This window comes from Leucoraja erinacea, chromosome 1 (genome assembly GCF_028641065.1).
Source record: "Leucoraja erinacea ecotype New England chromosome 1, Leri_hhj_1, whole genome shotgun sequence".
In the NCBI taxonomy this organism is placed as follows: Eukaryota; Metazoa; Chordata; class Chondrichthyes; order Rajiformes; family Rajidae; genus Leucoraja; species Leucoraja erinaceus.
Window position 1 is genome coordinate 99,806,896 of NC_073377.1, and position 23,989 is coordinate 99,830,884.

At 40.3% G+C, this 23,989-nt stretch overlaps 1 protein-coding gene across 1 annotated transcript; it reads right to left on the reverse strand.

The window, feature by feature from the left end:
• Positions 1-841: 841 nt before the first annotated feature.
• bmp3 (bone morphogenetic protein 3) lies at positions 842-23,735 on the reverse strand. The gene is made up of 3 exons (XM_055640158.1): positions 22,911-23,735; positions 11,942-12,837; positions 842-7,336 (listed from the first exon to the last, which is right to left on the reverse strand). The coding sequence occupies exons 1-3, from the start codon at positions 23,194-23,196 to the stop codon at positions 7,145-7,147; spliced, it is 1,374 nt and encodes a 457-aa protein (XP_055496133.1). The 5' UTR covers positions 23,197-23,735; the 3' UTR covers positions 842-7,144.
• Between the last annotated feature and the right edge of the window lie 254 nt (positions 23,736-23,989).

A 23,989-nucleotide genomic window follows, 5' to 3' on the forward strand; every position in this document is an offset into this window, starting at 1 on the left:
GGAGGGGCAGTGGGGGAGGTGAGGAGAGATAGTGGGGGGGATAGGGGGAGCTGAGAGCAGTGGGGGGAGCTGAGCAGTGGGGGAGCTGGGGTGTAGCTTGGGGAGAGAAGTTATGGAGTGAGTTAGTGACTGAGGATAGGGGAAAGGAGAGGGAGGGAGAGGTGAGGGAAGGAGATTGAGGGAGGGGACAAGGAGAGGGAAAATAAGAGGGCGGGTGAAGAGGAGGGGGAGGGAGTGCTGGGGGACATGGGGAAATGCACCGTGCCTGCGCAGTTGGGGGCTATGGGTGAGTGGTGGAATATTGCGTTGGCGGAACGAGTTGCGTTGGGGGAATGGGTGAGTGGTGGAATATTGTGTTGGGGAACGGGTTGCGTTTGGGGCCTCTCTTGTGATACCCACTCAGTCTAGTAACTACTAAAGTGCTGGCAATGATCTCCCAGCAGCGTGATGACAGGACAGTGCTCATATAGTGTTTCTGAGGCCAATAACAATGTCATCTTAGCTGATAAATATCATTTGTTACTTTGCAGACATGACACAGATATTATGATTAGGTGCCAAATGTAGGCACACACAATAACTTGCATTTGTTATAATTTGCATTTTAGCCACATGTCTGAAGAAGGCTTCTGACCCAGAATGTCACCTGTCCATGTTCTCCAGAGATGCAGGCTGGCCCACTGAGCTTCTCCAGCACTTGTGTCCTTCACAATTATTGACTGGCCCGCTGAGCTACTCCAGCACTTTGTGTCCATCACTGAATTATTAACATTTTTCTAACAACGGCATAAATTTATCCTCATGGATTTTCTGTTTGCTGTTGCTAACTAAGTTTATCATGAATATATTTATTACTAATCAAAATATGCAGGTAATGAGGGAAATCCTGACTGAAATGTTTCTGGTCAAATTCTAGTTAAATTAATAAAGTAGTGGCAGGGTTAGTTCCTCCTGACCTCTGGTGGTAGAAGTAGGTAATTCAATTACTAAACCTTGGCTGACAGTCACCAAGACGAAAAGAGAGCTTAACCGTTTGTATAGCACTAATTCATTAATTCGTAGGTTGATTGAACACATTATATTTTTTGTAAAATTCATTTCCACTCAATACTAAATGTGCAAGTCATTAATAGCTTAGTTAGAGAAAATATTTAAAAGATAGGCCTCATTAAATTTCACTTCAATCTGTCCCTAACTTCTCCTATTCTTACTGACGATGATCCTCATGGATTTCTTTTGCCTTCTTATTTGATCTCTGTCATTACTTCAAACTCCATTCAATTCCTTTTGTAATTTGATATTTACTTTCTAATTATCTTCGTATAACCTTGTTTGCTGTTACTTCTCCAATTACGCTGAGACTACCAACTATTAGAATGCGATACACATATCTGTTCAAAACTTCCTCTGAGTGAGATTACTACATTGATCAAATTAAAGCTTTTCCAGTTTAGCATATTTTCAGAAGGAAAGCTTCTGGGTGGTAATGTTTCCCTCCAAACAACATCACCAAACCCAAACCAAACCAACCCTGTTCCGCTGAGTTACTCCAGCATTTTGTGTCTATCTTTCTTAGGTTCTATCTTTCCATCCTTTCATTGTCTTCAGTCAGGAGTAAATATATCAGAACCAATAATACGTTTTACACAGCAATATCATATTCTAGAGCAGCAATTATTGAGATGGTGGGAAAAGAGAAGTGTATTAATGAGTGGATAATTATATTGCCTGTGAAGGTTTGAATGGGAAGCATGGAGCACATCATTATGCAAATAAAAGACTAAAAATGAAGAAAGGAAAAAGTTACCCCTCTGGTTCCTATTAAATCTTTCCCCTCTCACCTTAAACTTATGTCCTCTGGTTCTTGATTCTCCTATGGGCAAGAGACTCCCCTCATCATCCTGCGCTCCATGGAATAGTCCAAGCCTGCTCAACCTCTCCCTGTAGCTGAGGCTCTCAAGTCCTGGCAACATCCTCATAAATCTTCTATGCACCCTTTCCAGCTTGAAAAGCACTGGAGGATAACCATGAAAGGAGGTTGGATGATCAGTTCGCCCAGTGAGATGATGGCAGTGGACGGTGAGAGTGAAGATTGGTGAATGGGCTGTCAGCTCAGCTCACCTCCCATGCTCTCGGAAATGCTCTAAAGGTTTTGAGGACAGCTATGGAAAGGGAGTGACGGCGACATACGGAACTGGAGCGGCGGCTGCACGAGGCAATAAACAATGAGTTTACAATGTTGGCAGGTCGAGGTATCAGTGGACGGGGCCACTGGAGATCCTACAACAGAGGGGGATCACATAGATCAAATGCCGCTGGAAGCCCCATGGATTGGATGCGACCTGCAGCAGCTGCACGGAGTGGTGGGGAAGGCATCAATGGCATCATCAGGCCAGGCTGACTCTATATCATTGATCCAGTGCTGCCTTCATTACAATGGGCTTTTCAGGCCAAGATAATACTCGATATTTCTAAAAACGTGTTACTAGAAAGATGTTGCTAGAAATGTGGTCTTAGTGCACTGCCTTACAAGAAATCTACCATTTGTTTTTACACTACATCATTGTACTCTTTTATTTATTTAAAAAAACACAAAATGCTCGGGTAACTCTGCAGGTCAAGCAACATGTCTGGAGGACATGGATGGGTGATGTTTTATTGTGGGACCCTTCTTCAGAATAATTGTAGTAGTGGCAAGAAAGCTGGAGGAGAGGTCGGGCCAAGACAAAGCCTGGCAAGTGTTCGGTGGATAGGTTTCATTGGCAGATGGCAGAAAAGAAGAGAAAAGGCTGTGAGATAAGTGGAAAGGAGTGAAATATTAATCCAGAGGAAGGGGTCTAGGTAGAAAGACATTGTAGGAAGGGGAAAGGGAGGTGGGATAATGAGAGAAATGAGACACATCTCGGAAAGAGAGAGGGTTGTAAGCTGCCCGAGTGGAATATGAGATGCTGTTCCTCCAGTTTGCATGTGGCCTCAATCTGGCCTCCATTACATCGGCAAGACAAAGCATCGACTCGGCAACCAATTCGCCGAACACTTGCACTAGCCAAGGCCTGCTGATCTCTCGGTTGCTAACCATTTTTACTCCTATTCCTATTGCCATAATGATCCTGGGCCTCCTCCAATGCCAGAGTGAGGCCACATGCACAGTGGAGGAACATGATATCAAAATAAACTACATTTAATGTTACAAAAGACTTGAGGTTAATGTGTGGGCACATTTGAATATATGCGCCACCCATACCGTATATCCTATCTGCTTCAAGGTTTTTGATATAACCGCTGTATTAGATTTGATCATCTAGGTAAATGGAGATGCAACGTGGTTAAGAAATATTATCTCAAGTCTTGCTTATGCTCTTGATATCTGCTTTTAATTGGGGATCTTGAGTGGATCAAGTTACACGGTTTACCATCCGGCCGACACCTATTACCATATCTCACTGCATTCAAAGGAGTGTGAAAATGAAGATGGAAAATAGCTCATCTGGAGAAACAGGTTATACTAAGTAAGAAGATTAAAAATAAAATAGATCCAAGGATAGAAGAATGAGAAGAAACAAACAAGCTTTTTAAACTACATCTGTTCGATGAGTATTTGGTTCCCAAGAAACATAACACAGAAATAAATGATTTTGTTAATTACATAACTAAATTTATTTATTTTCAAAGATTGTGAGAAAGGTTGCTATTATTGCAATAAAACACTATGAAACAATTAAGCTCAGATATCAGTAGTAACGTGCCCTTCACAGTTTCATTTCAGATGCTTTGCAGTGTTCAGGAAAATAAAGATGGTATCATTACCCTCCCGCTGTCTTCAATACACTTTACTGCAACTAAACATTGAAACTGTAAAAAAGGAGGAAAGAATTGCAGCCAAAAATAAAATAAATTAAAAAAAAAGCTTTTCAACAAGGTTTCCTTCCATATACAAATATGTACTATTTTAAAACTATTGTACAATATTACATTGCAATTAAATGTTTACAGGATTTTTTTTACAATTGAGTTAAGTTTTGATTTTTAAAAAATCTGCTGCAACCATATCCAAAAGAGCACACTAACCAAAATACAAAGAAATGAAAAATATATTGCAATATAATGTTACAAATGTGCTTAAGCAATACAAAACCATATGATTGTATCCCTCTTTAAATATTGTTGTCTATAGCCAAAGTTAACAATGGAAATGTTATTATCTTTGATATTTTTAATAATAAAGAATTACACGTTTAAAATTGAATCACTTTTGTTAAATTGGCAACTTTGCTTAAGCTTTGATAAAACAGAGGCAAACTGCTTCACAGATGCCTTTGTAATAATAATAATCCATGTATATAAAAGTATTTTAAAGTATAAGAGAAAGCATGCAATTTGAGTCATACTGGTTCAATATAATAAGAACTAATAGCTAGATCTGATGGGAGGGAAATGGAACACATCTATTCAATTAATTTTATCTTCAATTGGCAATTTATTTTGGTTTACTTTTGTTGCAACTCTAATATGGTATTTCTACAAAACTGATATTAAAATTACTTAATACATTCACATACATAACTACTTAAATAGTGAAAATATATTGGATTTTTTTTAATTAACTGAAAACTGACATGGGTGATAATTATTTTCTTAAATGATTCTTAAATATTTTCTTCCCAACATTTCCGATTATTGTATATTTATATAAAGAAATAAAGATATTTACTGATATAAAATAAAGTGGTAAAAATAGTTGACATCAGATCTCAAATTCATCTTTGGAATCAATGGGAAGTTAAACTCACCAAATAAAAATATGCACAAATAATATTCAAGATGACACATAATCTAAGAGAGGAAGGGATTACCTCAATTGGACTAGATTCCTACTTATTTCGATTTTGATGCTATAACATCCGTTCTCAGGGATCAATGTTAATGATTCTAATTCCACCTGCTTTTAGGTCAATATAAAGGATTTCTATACACCTCCAAAGTTCATGCAGTGCAAAGACCTGCTTAGTATGTCAGCCCATCTCTGAATAAGGCCCAAACTAATTCTCTTTACTTTTCCAAACAATTATTTTTTATATTTGGACCAACAAATGGAATGCAGTGAATTTCATAGTTTTCTAATAATTCACACCTTATTAATTTGTTATCCCTTGAACCTATCTTTGCATTAAAGAAATAAATGATATAAGAGATTTAACAGAAAGTTGCAGCCCAAATGTGATACAGCAAAACTTAAAACAAAGCTATGGAAATTATGCAATACTGTCAATCGTTAGATTTGCAGTGAAAGATACACTATGCCAATATTATTATTTTTTTTAATTTTGAAAATGCAACTAGGTATTGTTGGCTATGCTTTCAAAAGGTAAACCTTAGCCTGGCTACCATCTTTAAGGCAATCTGCAGCCAACTTCACTGCTTCACTTCGGATTTGAAATACTTAGACGTTTCACCAGTGGCTAAATTAAAGCCACATTTAATTCTCCAGCATATTCAATTTAAATTTAATGGTAAAATAAATATGTCCTTTATTTTTTATCCAATGACTTCCTTACATCAAAATGGATATTATTGAATTAAAGCTGTCCAAAAACAGACAAAGTTGCAGCATATGATAGACATAATTAATAAAGGATATAGTTTGTCATAGTAATCCTATGTCTGTATGTTTAGTCTGGAGTACGACTGATTATAAAAGATTTTCAGTTAAACTCCCTAAAACCAATATACTTGGAACATTGGCGAGGTCAAACTGGCAGATATTCTGGGCTTTTTGATGTTATTCTAACTCATGGTCCAACATACTTGTAATTGTTTTTAAAGAGCTATAAAGCAGAATCTATAACACCTTCCAGCAAAATCTGTAACTTTAAAGAGAGCAGAAGAACTGGGATGTTGTTGAGTTTAAAAGGAGCACAGGAACTGACAGTCACCTTCCAGTGAAGCAGATAATGCATTAGCTTGGTTAACACAACATTAATGCTATAATCAAGAGTAATAGAACATCCAACCAAACTAACAAATATCTAACAATTTTGACAATTCAGTAACCACCGAGGCAATTATAGCAACTATGTTACTGCAGCTTTGTATTGAAGGGACCAGTTTATGAACTAAACGTGAGGCCAGGTCTTGTAGTTGCTGCGGTATTACAATCCCTACCTTCTTTTTGATTAATATTAGGAGGGGCATTTCAAATGGCGTGAGAAATGTTGCATCTTCTTTACTGACACTACACATATTAAATCCAATGTAGTTAATGGAACTAACAAAGTAACCAGTAACATTGTTCCTGCTTTGTTTGTCCGTTTGTAAGTGGAACAGGTATGACCAGATCATTGCAGTTCTGATAATTATGGGTGTTTCGTGATGTGCTGCAACTATACCTGGCAGGTACGTTCTCCAGAAAAGCTCCAGAAAACATCCTGCAACCAGCCTGTTGCTTTGAGCACTAATTTACCTTGCCTGCCTGGTGAAAATCTGGTTGAATATCATACCATATTTTCCAAAATATGCATTACAAAGTGTGGACAATTAATATTAAATAATACATTACACATAAAAACATGTGAACTATTGTAAGGTGTTTAAAAAGATAAATTGATTGATTTTCAAATAATATATTTGCATTGATTCACATAACTGTGTTACATTTCAAATTACTTAATTATTTAATAGTACAGGGTACTGCAATAAAATAAAAAGGTTAAATCAAAATGTTCATTACAGACTGAAATTGGAAGCAAGGGGTGGGGGACAGTGGGAGCTGGTGGGTGGAAGAAGTGAAATTAACCATAATTCAGCTGTAAAGAGTATCTGTTGAAGTGCAATGGCAATTTCTATCAATTTGTCTTTAAAAGCTTAAAAGAAACCTACAGTAAATGGAGCTCCATTCTCATTCCTGAATTCTAGACACAAGGACTCTGGCACCTCCATGTGCTGTTGCTTCAGAAGGTTGCTTCTTTAATGCAGGTGTTTGGGTTTATCTAGAACACGATAAATCATCTTTCAGATCCTTTCATCCAAAGACACTGCTGGTTCTCATTAATTGGAAGACTTCCTTCTTTCATTTAAAATGAAAAAGAAAGAAAAAAAAATACCTGCAGCGCATACCCAAAAATCAAAGCCCACCCACCCCTTGGAGTTATCTGCAAGCACATGATTCCACTGTCATGTTCGGGTAGACCTTCAGCACAATATTTTTGTTTTCATCAACAAATAAGATGCTTAGCGATGACATCTTCTCGGGTACGCAGCATGGTTCTGGTATCCCCGGAACCACACCCACTGCTCTCACTATGCTCTGGATCGTGGCATGGTTGGATGGTTTCAATGACTGAAAGAAGAAAGGAAAACATATTTTACATCAACACCACTGAACATCTTTACATATACTTCAATTTCCTCCCCACATATATGACATAAAGACACTAACATTATTTCTATGGAGCAGATCTTTAATTCCAGATATATTAGTGATTAAGTGGAGTGAGAATACAGGTTATTCAAGATCCAAATAAATGGCTCAATATGCCCGAGGGTCTAACTGTGTTCCAATGAACATGACCATTTCAGAGTCTACCGACCAGCAGTGTTGATGATAATTTTTATTATCTGTTGGCAACAAATACTGTGTAAATTAAGTATCTGTGGTGTGAAGTATGGCTGAATTCCATTCTGTTAGGGCACAATTTACCAAATGTGGATAGAGCAATGTGCAAATAGGCAAATTGAGGCATGAAGTAGCTTGAACCCTGATCTGAGACATTGATGTTGCCATTTTTAAACTAATTTCTCCAATTAATACCTTTTTATGAAGACAGGTGACAAAATTCATGTTCAGTAGCCCAATGCCACTTTATTGATTTCATTTAAAGGAAGCACTTCTCCCTTTTGGATCTATTGCTGCCGCAAGGCTCAGTGCTGGGACTGCGGCTATTTACAATATACATCAATGATTTAGATGAAAGGAGTCAAAGTAACATTAGCAAATTTGCAGATGACACAAACCTGGGTGGCAGTGTGAACTGTGAGGAGGATGCTCGAAGAATGCAGGATGACTTGGACTGGTTGGGTGAGTGGGCAGATGCATGGCAGATGCAGTTTAATGTGGATAAATGTGAGGTTATCCACTTTGGTAGCAAAAACAGGAAGGCCGATTATTATTTAAATGGTGTCGTTGGGAAAAGGGGAGGTACAACGGGATCTGGGGGTCCTTGTTCATCAGTCAATGAAAGTAAGCATGCAGGTACAGCAGGCAGTAAAGAAAGTGAATGGCATGTTGACCTTTTCAACAAGAGTAGTTGAGTATAGGAGCAAAGTGGTCCTTCTGCAGTTGTACAGGGCACCTAGTGAGACCACACCTGGAGTATTGTGTGCAGTTTTGGTCTCTTAATTTGAGGAAGGACATTCTTTCTTCTGAGGGAGTGCAGCGTAGGTTTACAAAGTTATTTCCCAGGATGGCAGGACTGTCATATGCTGAGAGAATGAAGTAGCTGGGGTTGTATAATCTGGAATTTAAAAGGATGAGAGGGCATCTTATTGAAGCATATAAGATTATAAAGGGTTTGGACACGGTAGAGGCAGGAAACATGTTCCCGATGTTGGATTTGAGTATAGGAGCAGAGAGGTTCTACTGCAGTTGTACAGGGTCTTGGTGAGACCACACCTGGAGTATTGCGTACAGTTTTGGTCTCCAAATCTGAGGAAGGACATTATTGCCATAGAGGGAGTGCAGAGAAGGTTCACCAGACTGATTCCTGGGATGTCAGGACTGTCTTATGAAGAAAGACTGGATAGACTTGGTTTATACTCTCTAGAATTTAGGAGATTGAGAGGGGATCTTATAGAAACTTACAAAATTCTTAAGGGGTTGGACAGGCTAGATGCAGGAAGATTGCTCCCGGTGTTGGGGAAGTCCAGGACAAAGGGTCACAGCTTAAGGATAAGAGGGAAATCCTTTAAAACCGAGATGAGAAGAACTTTTTTCACACAGAGAGTGGTGAATCTCTGGAACTCTCTGCCGCAGAGGGTAGTCGAGGCCACAGTTCATTGGCTATATTTAAGAGGGAGTTAGATGTGGCCCTTCTGGCTAAGGGGATCAGGGGGTATGGAGGGAAGGCAGGTACGGGATACTGAGTTGGATGATCAGCCATGATCATATTGAATGGCGGTGCAGGCTCGAAGGGCCGAATGGCCTACTCCTGCACCTAATTTCTATGTTTCTATGTTTCTATGGAGGAGTCCAGAACCAGGGGCAACAGTTTAAGAATAAGGGATATGGCATTTAGAACGGAGATGAGGAAACACTTTTTCACACAGAGAGTTGTGAGTGTGGAATTCTCTGCCTCAGAGGGCGGTGGAGGCGGGTTCTCTGGATACTTTCAAGAGAGAGCTTAATAAGATTCTTAAAGATAGCGGAGTCAGGGGATATGGGGAGAAGGCAGGAACGGGCTCCTATACTCAACTCCTCTTGTGGATGATCAGCCATGATCACATTGAATGGCGGTGCTGGCTCGAAAGGTTGAAAGGCCTACTCCTGCACCTATTGTCTATTTTGGGGTGGTAGATTTCAACTTTCATGTGGTAAGCCCTATTTCGACGAAAACTCCTGCACCTATTGTCTATTGTCCATTGTGTAAATATTTATTGCTGTTACTTCAGTTGTGTGTGTGTTTGGTGCTTTACACATTACTTCAAATTGATGAAGTCTGCAGGAAGGATTTGACATGTCCTGTAAAACTTCTACGCCAAAGTGAAGCATTTACACAAATTTAGTTCGAGAGATGGATACATCAATGGAATACTGTCCGACTGGGAACTTGAGCAGAGGCTGTGAAGAAGGGGGGGGGGGGGGGGGGGACTGCTGGAAGGTGGAGGGGTTTCTTCAATGTGCAATCTGCCTCCCTGAAACCCAGCAAAGAACAGTGTGCAGGATGGCTCAGCAATAAGGACATGCTCATTGAATGCTGCCCTGGTCTGCTGCCACCACATAAGGCAAAAAGCACGCCTTGTAGGTCGTCAGACCATTGTGACTATGAACGTTTGCACAACTGTTGTGTAGATAAGCCCAAGTCAGAAGGTGGTGAATCTGTGGAATTATTTGCCACAGAAGGCTGTGGAGGCCGTCAGTGGATATTTTTAAGGCAGACATAGATAGATTCTTGATTAGTGCAAGTGTCAGAGGTTATGGGGAGAAAGCAGGAGAATGGGGTTAGGAAGGAAAGATAGATCAGCCATGGTTGAATGGCGGAGTAGACTTGATGGGCTGAATGGCCTAATTCTATTCCTATCCCTATCCTTTATGTCCTTATGACCCTATAGCTGCGTAAAGGGAAATCGCTGATGCTGTCTACTCAAAGAGATTTTAACCCTCGGGTTTCCGAATGTGGGCAGTGAATCAAACAGGTTGCCCAGCTTGCAGGCAGAAGGCATGGTGCAGATGTTCTTTGACACTCTGCTGTATGGAACCACCACAGCAAGCATACAGGTGAACTCTGGGTAACACGACCATCAGCTGACTCCAGTGTGCAACGTGCGTGCACAGCTCACTTACAACCAGTGCCTTGCTGCTTAATGGGGCACACTGTCAATCTGCAGTCCTAACACTTCCACTGCCTGGACGGTTCTGGGAGAGCCTTATGGCACCTGTCCCACAGGCCATTTTTTCGGTGACTGCCGGCGACTATCACAGCCATAGCAGGTCGCCAAGAAAGCGGCGACTGAACCCCCCTACGATAATGCCTACGACAAGCTACGGCAACATACCACCTAGTCAACGTCAAGCTACGGTAAGCCACCGACAAACGGCGACCCAATAGGACGTCCACCTATGACCACACAGGTGACAACCTACAATAACCAAAGTCAGCCTACATCCACCCGCAACAAGCTACGACAAGCAACGACCCTGTCGGTGACAACTGAAGACAATTTACTACCTGTCGCCAGTTGACGTAGTTTGACGTAGAATTAGGTACCAGATTCTGTCTTCCTTGATTTTCTCTTCAGCCATTCTCTGTGCCCCAACCTCAGCAACGTCTAAAAATAACCAACACTATCTGTTCCTGAGATTCAAGATCTGCAGGTATATCTTTTGCTCCCTGTTTGCGGTTGCGGCTGCATCTGGCGGTGTACCACCTTGTCCTGGAGGGCAGACTGTTGGGCAGTGCTTTTCAAGGATGCAGTTAACAGTTTTGAAATGTGTATACAAATGAGCGTGAGATAAGCATGATTAAGTGGGTCAAATTGCAATGAGTGTTGGTCATGAATCCTGATTGAGAGAAATTGTTGGTAACTTAGTCATGAAGTTGTGGTCAATTGTAGGTGTCAGACGCTAATGGTACAAATATTGAGATACGGCACCGCAGATGCAACCACTGGTGTAGCCACTCCCCTGAACTTCTTCTAGCATGTTATCATCAGGTCTTGCTTCCTGCCATTGGCTTTCAGTGACTATAGTATTTTCTGACTATCTGGAAGAGCTGCTGGGCTCTAGAGAAGCAGGCATTCGAAAACTTGGAGGGACTGTCTTCCACTTTAAACCCATGATTCTTTGTTTACCAAGTTTGCTTCAGTTCTCACCTGTATGCCAGTTTACTGAAAATCAGCCTAGCTTTACCAAGCAATCCTACCCCAAAAATATTATTTCTTCTGTTCTTTGCTCTCAAATACCTGAGATATTAACTCATTCAAAATGAATAGGTTAATCTCGCCATTAAGGGCATATAAGCAAATTAGATACATATGTATTAAACTGTATTATAAGCTCGTAAGTGCTAAATAGGCTACCTCAACTGTATATTGGCATTAAGATGATTTCAATGTGCTTCTTATAATGCATAGAGGCAATGGTTGGGCTCAGAGTTGGCTGCTTACCAACTTAATTTGGTCCCGGGCTGTCAAGAAAGGGGCAAATAACAATATGAAAAATGGCACGCACCTTTAGCATGGGGAATTGGCAACCACCTGCACAATAGTAGGCGTCAAAAGACTTGGGAGAGATTATCCACTCACTCCATCCAATGTCTGCAAAATCCACTTTCAAGTAACGGCGGGCACAGTTTCTGGGCTCATTCCACTGTCTCCGTCTTGCTTTCCTCAATGTTTGTTTATCAAACTGTAGAGTTTGCGATTTCTGCCTGTTGCCCTTCCTCTGTTTCCCCTTCCTCTGCTGGTCTGTTGGCCGAGGAAGCAGCTTTTTATAAGGCTTCCTTGTCTCCCATGCATCAGCCTCATTGTATTGATACTCTGCTCCGGGTAACTCGTTGTTATGCAAGGGCATGAGTAAGTTAGTGGACCGTTTCCTCCTCAGTTCAAATGTCCTATTTGCCGCGCTGATTCCGAAACTCTGCATTTTGGTAACGATGGATCCCCGCCTTCTCTGAAGGGTTCTTGTCACACTATCCGGTTCTGAAATTGCAGAATCATTCGCGTACACCAATATATAAGGAGGAAGCTTTGAAAGCAACTGCGTCCAAATGGTTGGACCAGATGATGTGATCTCAATTCCAATCAATAGATTATCATTTGACTTGACATTGTTTACTGCTCGTGTGATGTCTTTCCACTGCCAAAAGAGGAAGTCTCGATAAAACGTCGATGTACTTATCACATAACGGCGTAGAATTCTGGTATTATTGCCAAAAACCCAGATGGATAGATCAATGTTGACTTGTTTTCTATGAAAACGAAGATTGCAGCCATTTAAGTAAGGACACATCCGAGTGTTGTTCGCAAGGTCACCTACATAATAATGTAAAGTGGCAGACAAAATGTCTTCTGATTTAGCCAACGAGGTCAGGTTAAAAATCTGCAGCTGTTTGCCTCCAATCCATCCTACAATTGCAACAGAACAATAAAAGGTCAATTATTAGCTAACAATTAAGCAAGTATACCATGACATTACAAAATGTAATTGCTATTATTCAGCCAGTTTTAATTGCCCAATTCACATCAAATCCCTTTGAGGAATGTTTTCAAATTTACTTTCTGGACTGCATATCCGTTATTGGGTATTAATCAATGTTATTCCATGTTAGCATATTGGTTGACAACTAATCGTTTTACAATATTCCATTGATGCTATAGTGAGGCATTATTAATTCAAATTCTAAATATAATGAGATTTTACATTTTTGAGAATGTAAGGTAATCAGATAACAGAGATAATCAGGATTCCAAATAGGGCATTGTAAATTAGTTATGACTTTGTCATCATCAATTTTTTTCAGTATCTCCTTATCTTGATAATTTAATATATGCGTTTATTTGCTTTGCTTTATCCGTTTGTTTTTTACTCTGCATACTGAAGGATGAAGCCTCACTCCTGACTACGCTTCCATAATGGCAGTGGACATATCTAATATTGTTTTGAGTACCCCTTGTCCTTCCTCAGGTACAAGGCAGCAGGCTATCCCATCAGGGCCTAAAGGCCAAATCCCAGAAGGGCAAGGCCTGGGATAGTGAGCCAATGGACAAATTGATCAGGATATAATCAGGATATCAGGATATATAACCAGAACCTGCTTCGGATGTAAAGATTTTCATTTGGGAAGACTTTAAACAAAGCCAGTGGTTTACCTCTGAATGCAGATGCTAGTGCAGGTAATTTGTTTTCACAATGTTGGCTGAGAACATCAGAGATGCCTCATCTGCCCTTCTTCACATTAATGTCATGGGATCTGATATATCAAGTCTAAATTTTATATGGCATCCAATGAAACAGATTTTTCTCAGTCCTCCAATGGATTTTTGCACTCTGGGGTAAACGCAGGTCACAAACCCGATGATTCAGAAGCAGTGTGCTGCCAATGATATCAAGAAATGTGCATCTTAATACAAGCTGCCTCTTGGTGATGTTCATTGCTTGGATTTCATTGATTTTTTAAACATTATGAACAGTGTACATCCATATTGTCATAGGAGAGAAACTATGCTGGTGAGTATTTAAACTGGATTGAGGCCTGGCATATGACAAAGAATAGGAACAATTAAATATAGCAATGGCTTAAATATTCAAGCAAAATATACATAGGTACCTAGTCATTACCATGCCAATTATGTAAGGCACTCACATTTTTACTCCTAGGATTCCAGCATCTAATCTAGGGTGTTATTTCAGTGTTGTGTAAATACATTAGAAGCTTGAAATATGTAAGAACAAGTGGATGTTAAGAAATCCACAACACTGATTAAACAAAATAAAAATGGGTACCCTAATTTCACAACTAATTCTCTCTTTAATCAAACTGGACTGGTGAAAAATTAATTGTGTTTTTCTTGCTGTGTGTGAAATCCTGCCCTGTAAAATAGTTGTTATGCTTGACTAACAATGGCAGCCACCTTTGAAGTAATTAATTGTAGATTCTATACCTTGAGTTATTTCTGTGAAGTGCAGTAAACATTTAATTTGCGGAAACCTTTGACTCGGGAGCTAGGATTAATTCCCCTCTCCCTACAGAAGATGGTGCTGTTGAGCTATTAATAATGAAATGGTCCAATGGTCTCACATTTAGTCAGGTGTTGGTTTGACAGCTACCAACAACAATGAATTGTATTCCAGATGTATTTGTCCTGGAATGAAATACAAGTTGCTTAAACAAAGAAATATGCTAAAACATTTTTTTTAAATTGGAAGAGGTAAACAAAAGGATTTTTAGACAAGTCAACACTGCGAAGTTCATGGCGGTTGCTGTAAAACATAGCTTTAGGATTAAAAAGCTATTCACAGGGTCATTAATAATTCGGCATGGACTTGTAGGGCCGAGATGGCCTGTTTCCGTGCTGTAATTGTTATATGGTTAATTAGAGATTAAATGGTTGCATGTTTTCTGTTGCAAAAGGGAAACATTTATCCCTCCCCCCCACCCCACCTCCAAAAGATCTTCAACTAGAAAGTTTCTCCTTCCTCAGAATTATTCACATCTCTTTAAGTTCACAATGCACAGATAGAACAGGTTTAGAGGGATATGGGCCAAACGCAGGCAGGTGGACTAGTGTAGATGGGACATGTTGGTCGATGTGGGCAAGTGGGCCGAAAGGCCTGTTTCCACGCTGTGTGACTCTTAGAAACAACTCTGTGCATAAATTACGCAGAAGTGAAGAAAAGTAATATCTTCAAATATTTTGGTATTATATCACACTTGGGGCAGATGAACTGAATATGGACTTTTTTTCGCATTTTATATTCATTAGAGCTTACACTGGATCAGGGCCGTGTTTCCATGTGGATTTCAGTGGAAGGGTGCGGTGATTGTTACAGTATCATGTTTACTCAAACTCATAACAATACCATCTCCATTGTGAACAATGAAATCTGCACATGTATAAGAGCAGGTCAAAGGCTGGGTGTTCTGCAGCCAGAGACTCAACTCCCAACTCCTCAGAGCCTTTCCAACATAATGTAATAACATAATAATAATGATAACATAATGTGATGGAATACACTCTGCTTGCCTGGGTGAATGCAGCTCCAACAATACTGAAGCAGCTCGACAGTATCCAGAACAAAGCAGCTCATTTGGTTGGTGCCCTGACAAACAACCTAAACATTTATTCCCTCAGTCACCAGTACACCATAGCTGTGGTAAGTACTAACTGGAAAAATAATAACATTAAAAAATAGAAACAGGAATAGACAATTCAGTCTGTACAATTCAAAGAGATCACTGATGATATTTTAACCTGAGTGCCACATTTTTGTACAAACTCTATATAATTCCTTAATTCTCTTGGTCCAAAAATCTGACATATATACTCGGTTAAGCCTCTGCAGTCCTCTCAGGTAGAGAATTCCACACCTACTGTATGGAAAAACATCTAAGTCTTGAATGGTTGATTCCTTATTTTGAGACTGTGAATCCCTAGTTCCAAATATCCCAGTCCAGAAACAGCATCATTGCATCTACCTTGTTAAGCCTTTAAGGTATATTTCCATGAAATCATCTTTCATTCTCTTAAATTCTGGAGAGTATCACTCAGTCCACTTCAGCTCTCCTCATCAGACAAATCTCCAATCCGAGGAATCAATGTGGTGAATGTTTATCCCTCTTACTGCAAAAAGACAAAACCTGGGCACATTGTTCGATATGCACCTTACAAAGACCCTTTGAATTAAGACATATTTACTTGTGTACCCGAATACCTTTGCTATACTGGTCAACATGCCATCTGCCTTCCAGTGATTATTTGTTCAGTTCCTTTTGAACACTAATTTCAATTTCTCAACATTTACAAAATAATCTGTTTTTTTACCGAAGTAAATGAACTAACATTTTTATACTACATTCCATTTCTCACTTCCGGACAGGAGTTTCGATGCTACCAGTTCCTACAGCTTTCCTGGCTTCCCACAGGCTGGGACCAATGAGTCGATAACATCTACATAAGAAGTGAACTTAAATTTAAGTCCATTAACCATATATATTACGTAACAATTTGCCACAAAAGTATCATTGAAGGACATCACTTAAAAGAGACTGGCATGCCACTATAGAATGTTGAAAAGTATTTCCACAAAGCAATAGGAAAGCTGCCAACTATGTTCTTCAAAATAGCAGAACTATCTAAAATCCATTTTTTAGTTCAACTCCTTTCTGATACGGTCAACATATTGTGCTCCTATAATTCCAGTGGTTGAGACTGAAAAACATCCCATAGATGACTTCAGGATTAGTTAAAATAGCTTGATACTGGCCACGATAAATGAGGTGTAATTATGTGAGGTGCTCTCCCAGTGTGCAGGATTGTTGGAATGAAATGTGGGTGGTGTAGGTCATTGTAGGACAGTACCTGCAACTCATCCAGCATAGCTCCATGTCAGCAGAATTCTATTTGCAGGACTTATCCAGTGGACACATTGTTTCAATTTGTTCTTGCCCAACAGAATTCATTTCTTCCCACCTCAACTCTATATTACTTTTCCTTTGTCCAGTTTCTTCCCTGTTATATTTCTGCTGCTCTCCACCATGTTGACAGTTTCCATTTTCCTGCCCCCTACTTGCTCATTTTTACACTGTATGTTCAATCTGCACCCTCCTACTGCACCAAGATGCCCAACCAAATGCCAACTGGCTGAGTCTGTTTGCAGAATACTTTAGTCCTGTTTGCCAAGATCAAAGCTTTAATTCGCCATCTCACTCCAACTCTGATCATTGACTCTGACCTGCAATAAAACCACTTGTAAGCTCAAGGACCAGCATTTCATCTTCTAACTGGGTACATTATGTTCAATTACCCACCGTTCAATTCAATAAGTTTAGAAAACTAGCTTTTCTTTTTTTTATCAGAACTGGCCAGTTTGGCATTGCTGGCTCTCAGAGCAAACCAATCAGTGCCATTCCTTCTCATTTCTCTGCAATGTATTCTCTCTCAAATACCTGTCAGCTCCCCTCCAATTTTCCAGTCAGCCACCTACAGCAACACTGCCACCTCCAAATTGACTGTGAATTGCATAGACGTGGACATTATTTTTGATTTTGCACTATTATTGTTTGTTTATTTACTTGTTTTATTTATTTACGTATTTGTATGTTGTGCTGCTGTAAGTAAGAATATTTTGGAACATACGACTATAAAACTCTTGACATTAGACCATTCCACTTAGCATTCTCAGGTTGAAACTGTTCAGTCTGGTAATCTATGATCTGGCCTGTTTTCAATCTGCAGTACAGAGCTGTACTAATTAATGAATTCTAACTAAAATTAAACTAAATTCTGTCATAATAAGTAGCTAATTAATGTGCAATAACCTTTGCAATTTCAGCCGACGGGTTTCCGACTTGCTTCAAACGAACAGTTCTGCTGCTCACAGGAGGCTGATTGGGGGCCAATTTCTGTGATTCAGATATTTAGTGTCCATCGCTAGTCAGGTCTCAACAGTGCAGTTGTAAGTCAGCAATGCTAATCACTGTGCCACCATCACCTTCTTCTACTTACTTCTCCTCTTGGCAGATCAACTGAGATTAACAAGCCTTCATCATTGTTTCACAGCCAGCACTAAAACCACCTGCAACATTCAGTCTCTCTAAGTCCCTATCCCAACACAGTCATTCCCTTTCTGCTCTCCCTCTTCTCTGCCATTTGCAACATGTTTGCTTGCCAGTGTCTCCTCCTTCTAACAAAAGTTTGTAATCCTGAAACAATAACTCTATTCTGTTCTCCTTTGATGCTGCTAACTGGCTGGGTATTTTCAGCTCTTTCTCTTTTTCTTTCTGATTTCCAGCATCTGCAATGTTTGACAGGTGGAATCATTAATAGCAAATGGGTGTAATGCTGAGTTAAATATTTTGTGAAGCGACTTCAGTTGTGAGCCAGTGGATTACTGGTAACTGTTTAAAGTTACAGTGCAAGGAATATTACAGTAAAGAATTGTTGCACAGAAGCTTGATATGTTTGAACTGTTAATCTTCAAGTGTTAAGTGTGCGCCAGTGCCATTTTCTATGCTTTTCTCTCACTGAATCTCACTCATCCTTTTCACATCTCCTTTAAGATTCATCTTTCTAAAGCATTATGTGTAAATTAATCTTGGAGTAGGATTTGTTTGTTTTCCATGCCTACTTCCCTCCAGCATTAAGATGGACATGAGGGCACACAAGACTGCAATGCTGATTTCTGAAGCAACCAAAAGGAGAGCACTGGAGGAACTCCCTGGGCCAGGCAGTATCTGTGGAGGGAAGTGGTCATTCAATGTGTTGAGTCAAGACCCTTCATCTAGATTGAAATAGTAAAGGGAGGTTGCCAGTATAAAGAGATGGGGAAAGGCATGGGACAAGTGAGAGGCGGATGTTGGTGAGGAAAGGTTGATGATGTTCAGATGGGGGAGGGTGGATGATGATAGTAATAGAGGATGGGAGTTGATGAGTGGCGAAAATAGGCTGCAGATTCTGAGATGAAAGGAAGGTGAAGGATGGAACTGAATAAGTAGAGGCGTCACAGATGTGACCAACAGAGGTAGGTCAGTAGTGAGTAGTGGGGGGAGGGGGTATCCAGTAGGAAGAGTATATGAGGCAGGGGAAGAGAGAAAACAGGAGATAAGGAGCTGAGGGGCTTAAGCAGGGTGCATGTGGGTATAAGGGAAGACTATGGTGGATAGGAGGAGAGAGAAAGGGAAAGAACGGTGTGGGTTACCTAATTTTATAATGTCATCTTCTCTGTATTCTTCAGGCAGTGTGTGAGGTATAAACATAGATAAAGCCAAAATGAGTGTAGCTCATTTGTATGCATCTCTGAAGTATGGAAATTATTTTAGCAAAGAATTGTTGATGCTGGTTTAAGCACAATGTGCTGGAGTAACTCAACGAGTGAGGCAGCACCTCTGGAGAAAAGGGATGGATGACGTTTTCCCGGGATGGTGGGACTGTCATATGCTGAGAAAATGGAGCAGCTGGGCTTGTATACTCTGGAGTTTAGAAGGATGAGAGGGATCTTATTGAAACATATAAGATTGTTAAGGGCTTGGACATGCTAGAGGCAGGAAACATGCTCCTGATGTTGGGGGAGTCCAGAACCAGGGCCCACAGTTTAAGAATAAGGAGTAAGCCATTTAGAACGGAGACAAGGAAACACTTTTTCTCACAGAGAGTGGTGAGTCTCTGGAACTCTCTGCCTCAGAGGGTGGTGGAGGCAGGTTCTCTGGATGCTTTCAAGAGAGAGCTAGATAGGGCTCTTAAAAAAAGCGGAGTTAGGGGATATGGGGAGAAGGGAGGAACGGGGTACTGATTGGGGATGATCACCCATGATCACATTGAATGGCGGTGCTGGCTCGAAGGGCCGAATGGCCTACTCCTGCACCTATTGTCTATTATTTTGGGTTGTGACCCTTTCTGTTGAGTGTAAGCCCTGATTCTCTCTTGATTACTCATTCTGCGATAGGGTATTTGCATCACAATCACTTCTGGTTATAGACGACTTCCTGAAACGTTCTGAACCGTTGGCATGTAACAAAAGCACACAAACATTTTTGTTAACTTACAGACTAAACAGCAGTGATGACAGGGGGAGCTCTTTGCCCATTGAGATTATCAAAAACATGTTACAATTTAGCAGTATTCTGAATTGTAAAATCCTGACCTCTGAACGTCAGACTTTGTAGACAGGACACAATGAGAATGCGAAGCCTAATCCACTAATACACGATGTGCTAACTCATGAAGACCGAGTCATGTCATTCAGTATCCATACTTTGCTCAGTGTGAAATTGAGATAATATTCAATTTTGATTGGTTGTTTAGAATTAAAACAGAATGAAAAGTAAATGTCATGAGATGAAAAATAATGTGGAATAATGTGGGTTATCGTATTACCATTGAAAATAACATTTTTAAACTCTTTTCCTTAAAATAAAATGGAAAAAAAGTAACCTGGGGATTTTTTTGAAGCCATCAGTATTAACTCAATATTGCATGTCTTTTTGAAAATAACCAGATTATAATAGATTAATTATGCCGATCCTTGTATCAACAAATAATAAAACAGTTGAAGTAAGACTGATTGAAATGACCATTAATATATGCTTATGCCATGTTTCTATAAGGGAACAGAACACTTAAACTCAATTATCTGTTTTTCTTGCTGTTCAAGCATTTATGCTTTCGGTCAACCATATGGCAGGCAGTAAAGGAGTGTATTGACCAAAGGATTGTGCACCACTTTATTCAAGGCAGTAGCTATTGTTTCACTCACATCGGTATGGTTCACCGATAGCCCACCCATTTGTACAAATGTATGCGTGACAGAGTTTAGAGAATGTTTTTTTTTAATCTCTCTATCTCTTCAAGTCATCAATTGCTAAACCTTGATTATGAAGGCACAGAGAAATATTGTCCTCAGACTTCCACTGAGGCAGATACAGATAATGTCAACTGAATGGCTCTTTGATTTTCCCTCCATTTTGTGATGGCACGCATGGATTAGGAACTGTGATCCAGACATTCTATAATTGGGGTACACACCAAAGGCCAATATTTTGGAATGGATTCATTATGGGGAAATTGTAATGTATGATCGTAGTGCATACTGAATAGTGAGTATCAATCATTGGATTGGACAGTAGTGCAATATCAGAAAAGGTCAACCCATTCTAAGAGCAAAATGTAAGGTCATTGAACTGAAACATTGACCTTTTATCTTTCTCCACAGATGCTGGCCTGACATTCCTAGCAATTCAAGTATTTTCTGTGTTTTTTTTAAAGTCATTGACAGACCAATTTGGCAAAGTTGGAATAGCCCAAGAAATTTTAGACCCTGTGATCTGCCAGATAAACTGTGATAACTTTTTCTGGCCCTTTACATTCCTTATTTGTGGCTTTCGTTATCAATAATTTCTTCCTATAAATAATATAATTGATAGCCAATATTGGATAGAGCACAATTTTAATTACAGGTACTGGTTCTAGTAAATTAAACCCATTAATATAATTTCTATATGAACTATACTGACTGGTGAATGAGCTAGCTAATTATGGAATTACACCAAAAATAGGATTCTTACATTTTGGCAGATGTCATTGACACATGGCAACCAAAACAGAATGGATTCCCAATCATAAGCAAATCAATGCAGATAATGGAAGAACATTACACCTGGAGGTGATTTCAGGAATCCAATCTAATCTTTTATTTACAATGTGCTTGAACTTTGCTCCCGTGGTTTATGATTCCATCTGAAACTTTGGATTACAAACCTCAAATCATAACACTCCCATCCTTTCAACGTCCACAGTATGGTAGTGAAGCTTCAAGTGATGCAGGTTGTAAAGTAATGTTTTTATTATATTGACATCCCTAGTGAATAAACAATAGATATGGATGGCATGCTAGGTGTTGGTAGGTCAAGATAGTTCCAATTGCCCTCCACCCTACCTGATGAATCACTTGTTATCTGCCAAGGTAGTGGTGGCAATCCAATGTTTCTGAACATTCGAGAGGACAATAATAGCTCAAGCTCTCTCCCTAATTTGTATTTAGTGATAGCCCCCACAGGTACTTGTGTAGATTCTCAGGATGGAATAAATCACTGTATCACCAGCACACGCTCGGTTTTGCTCACATATTCGGCATTGCTATTTGATTAGAATACTGATCGACCGTCGCAGCCCCGTGAATCATCCTGTATTAGCCCTAAGGACTACAGGGAGGGAGCGCGGGAAATGCAATGCTCTTTGACCATTTGCGTGGATATAATAGTCTATTACGAGTATGAGGTGTCCTTAAGTTTATATGAAATTATTAATATGTATGGGTCACCGTTACTGAAAACATGATGGGAAATAAGCAGCTGATAACCGGAGTGGTGCATTCCCAGTACATCAGTCAGTACTACTGAAGATCTGTTGTAACTCTCAACACAGATGGCCCGTTACAGGGAAGGTCATGGGGTTACTGTTAGAGTCGCTGCCAAATAGAAATACTCCATCTAAACCATGCCAATCATAATTGGTAGTCACCGGAACATTCTTCTTCCGACAAAACTTATATGAATCAAGAGCAGTCCTTCTCAGATTCACTAATCTATCCAGTGATCACCGATAATCTTTCAAATTCATAAATGATAGTAGATTTATGCCATTCGGACCATCTAATCTACTCCGCCATTCAATCAGGACTGATCGATTTCTTACTCCTATCCCCATTCTCCTGCCTTCTCCCTATTACCCCTGAGTGACACCCGTACTAATCAAGAATCTATCTATCTCTGCCTTAAAAAATTGCAGCCATTGTACGCCCCAGGTTTGCCGGCTCCCTCTGGGAGTTCCTGCACAATGAATGGGAAGCAGGTGAAACCCCACCGGTGAGAAATGGGGGTTCTGTGAGTAAGGACATTGTCACTAGTGGTGGCATATTGCCGCATGGGACAGCCAGCCGTCCATGGAACCATCCTTCCCTCGTGAAACCACCCCTCTCTACTTACCCAGATTAGCTTTGAAACTGCGGACCGTGTTGCCATCCTTAAACAGGTAGCCAGCTTTATTATACTTGTCATAAAGCATCAGCATGTGCTCCGACATGGTGTCCTGGGGCTGCTCTGGAGCTTTGGGGATGGAGGGGCTCTCCTTCCGGGAGGACTCTGTCGAATTCTCAGCCGAGCCAGAAATTCCCCGCAGCCCGCGGATGTGATCCTTGAGCAGGTCCGGGAATGCCGCCGTTAAACAGGTCCACCCGACACACGCAAGCACCAGCGCTCCAAACTTGCCCATCCTCTACTTCAAACAAAACTGCACACGAATCTGGAAATATCAGCTCTTCGGGCAGTAAAGAAAGAGTTTGCGTTGGTTATTTTTTGCTTTCGGAAAGTTCCAAGACTGTTCCTGTTGAGTTCCGTGCTGCTCTGGAGCGGCTGCAGGTAGGTGACCGATGAGCAGATAACTTTATGCCGACCTTGCTGAGTTTGTGCGGGACTGCCTCCGCACTGATGCCGTTAGGCTGTGGTCGCCGCTTGCCTCTACTCCTCTCTGTCTGTCTGTTTCGGACTCTTCTGTTCTGTTCTGTTCCTATCTGAGTGCAGACGCACTGTGTTATGTGCCCTAGCACAACGCAGAGCTTCGGCCCGACCAATCACACTGCTTCACTCCCTTAAATCAAATCAGACTTCAAAAAGCCAAAGACATCTCAGATGTCGAGAGGTGATAGATCAAATATTCAGATCCTAGAGCTGCGTGTGAGCCAGACTGTGGATTATTACATTGCAGAAATTGACTGCTGCGGGGAACGAGAGATACACACTAGTAAATCTGTCCTGAAAGATTTGAAAATCCACCCACATGTCTCTGAATATTTAACATGACAGGCTATGGGATGTTTGAAAGTTTATATATACTGGGAACAGGTATTTTTGTTTTCACTTATCTAGTAACTGTGAGTCAGGCAGCATTTTTACACTAGTTTAGTAGGTAGTTCGGAACGAAATTAATCACCCTGCCCACTTCCTGGAGTTCTCGCCAACAGATTTAATTTTAACCAATCAATAGAAGTTTTTTTTTAATGGGATAC

Coding starts and splice junctions, on each gene's coding strand:
- bmp3 (XM_055640158.1), bottom strand. CDS start 23,196: ATGGGCAAGTTTGGAGCGCTGGTGCTTGCGTGTGTCGGGTGGACCTGT. Junction 12,838..22,910: donor CAGTTTCAAAGCTAATCTGG/GTAAGTAGAGAG, acceptor TTGCAATTGTAG/GATGGATTGGAGGCAAACAG. Junction 7,337..11,941: donor GCCAATTCCCCATGCTAAAG/GTGCGTGCCATT, acceptor TTCTTCTTTCAG/TCATTGAAACCATCCAACCA.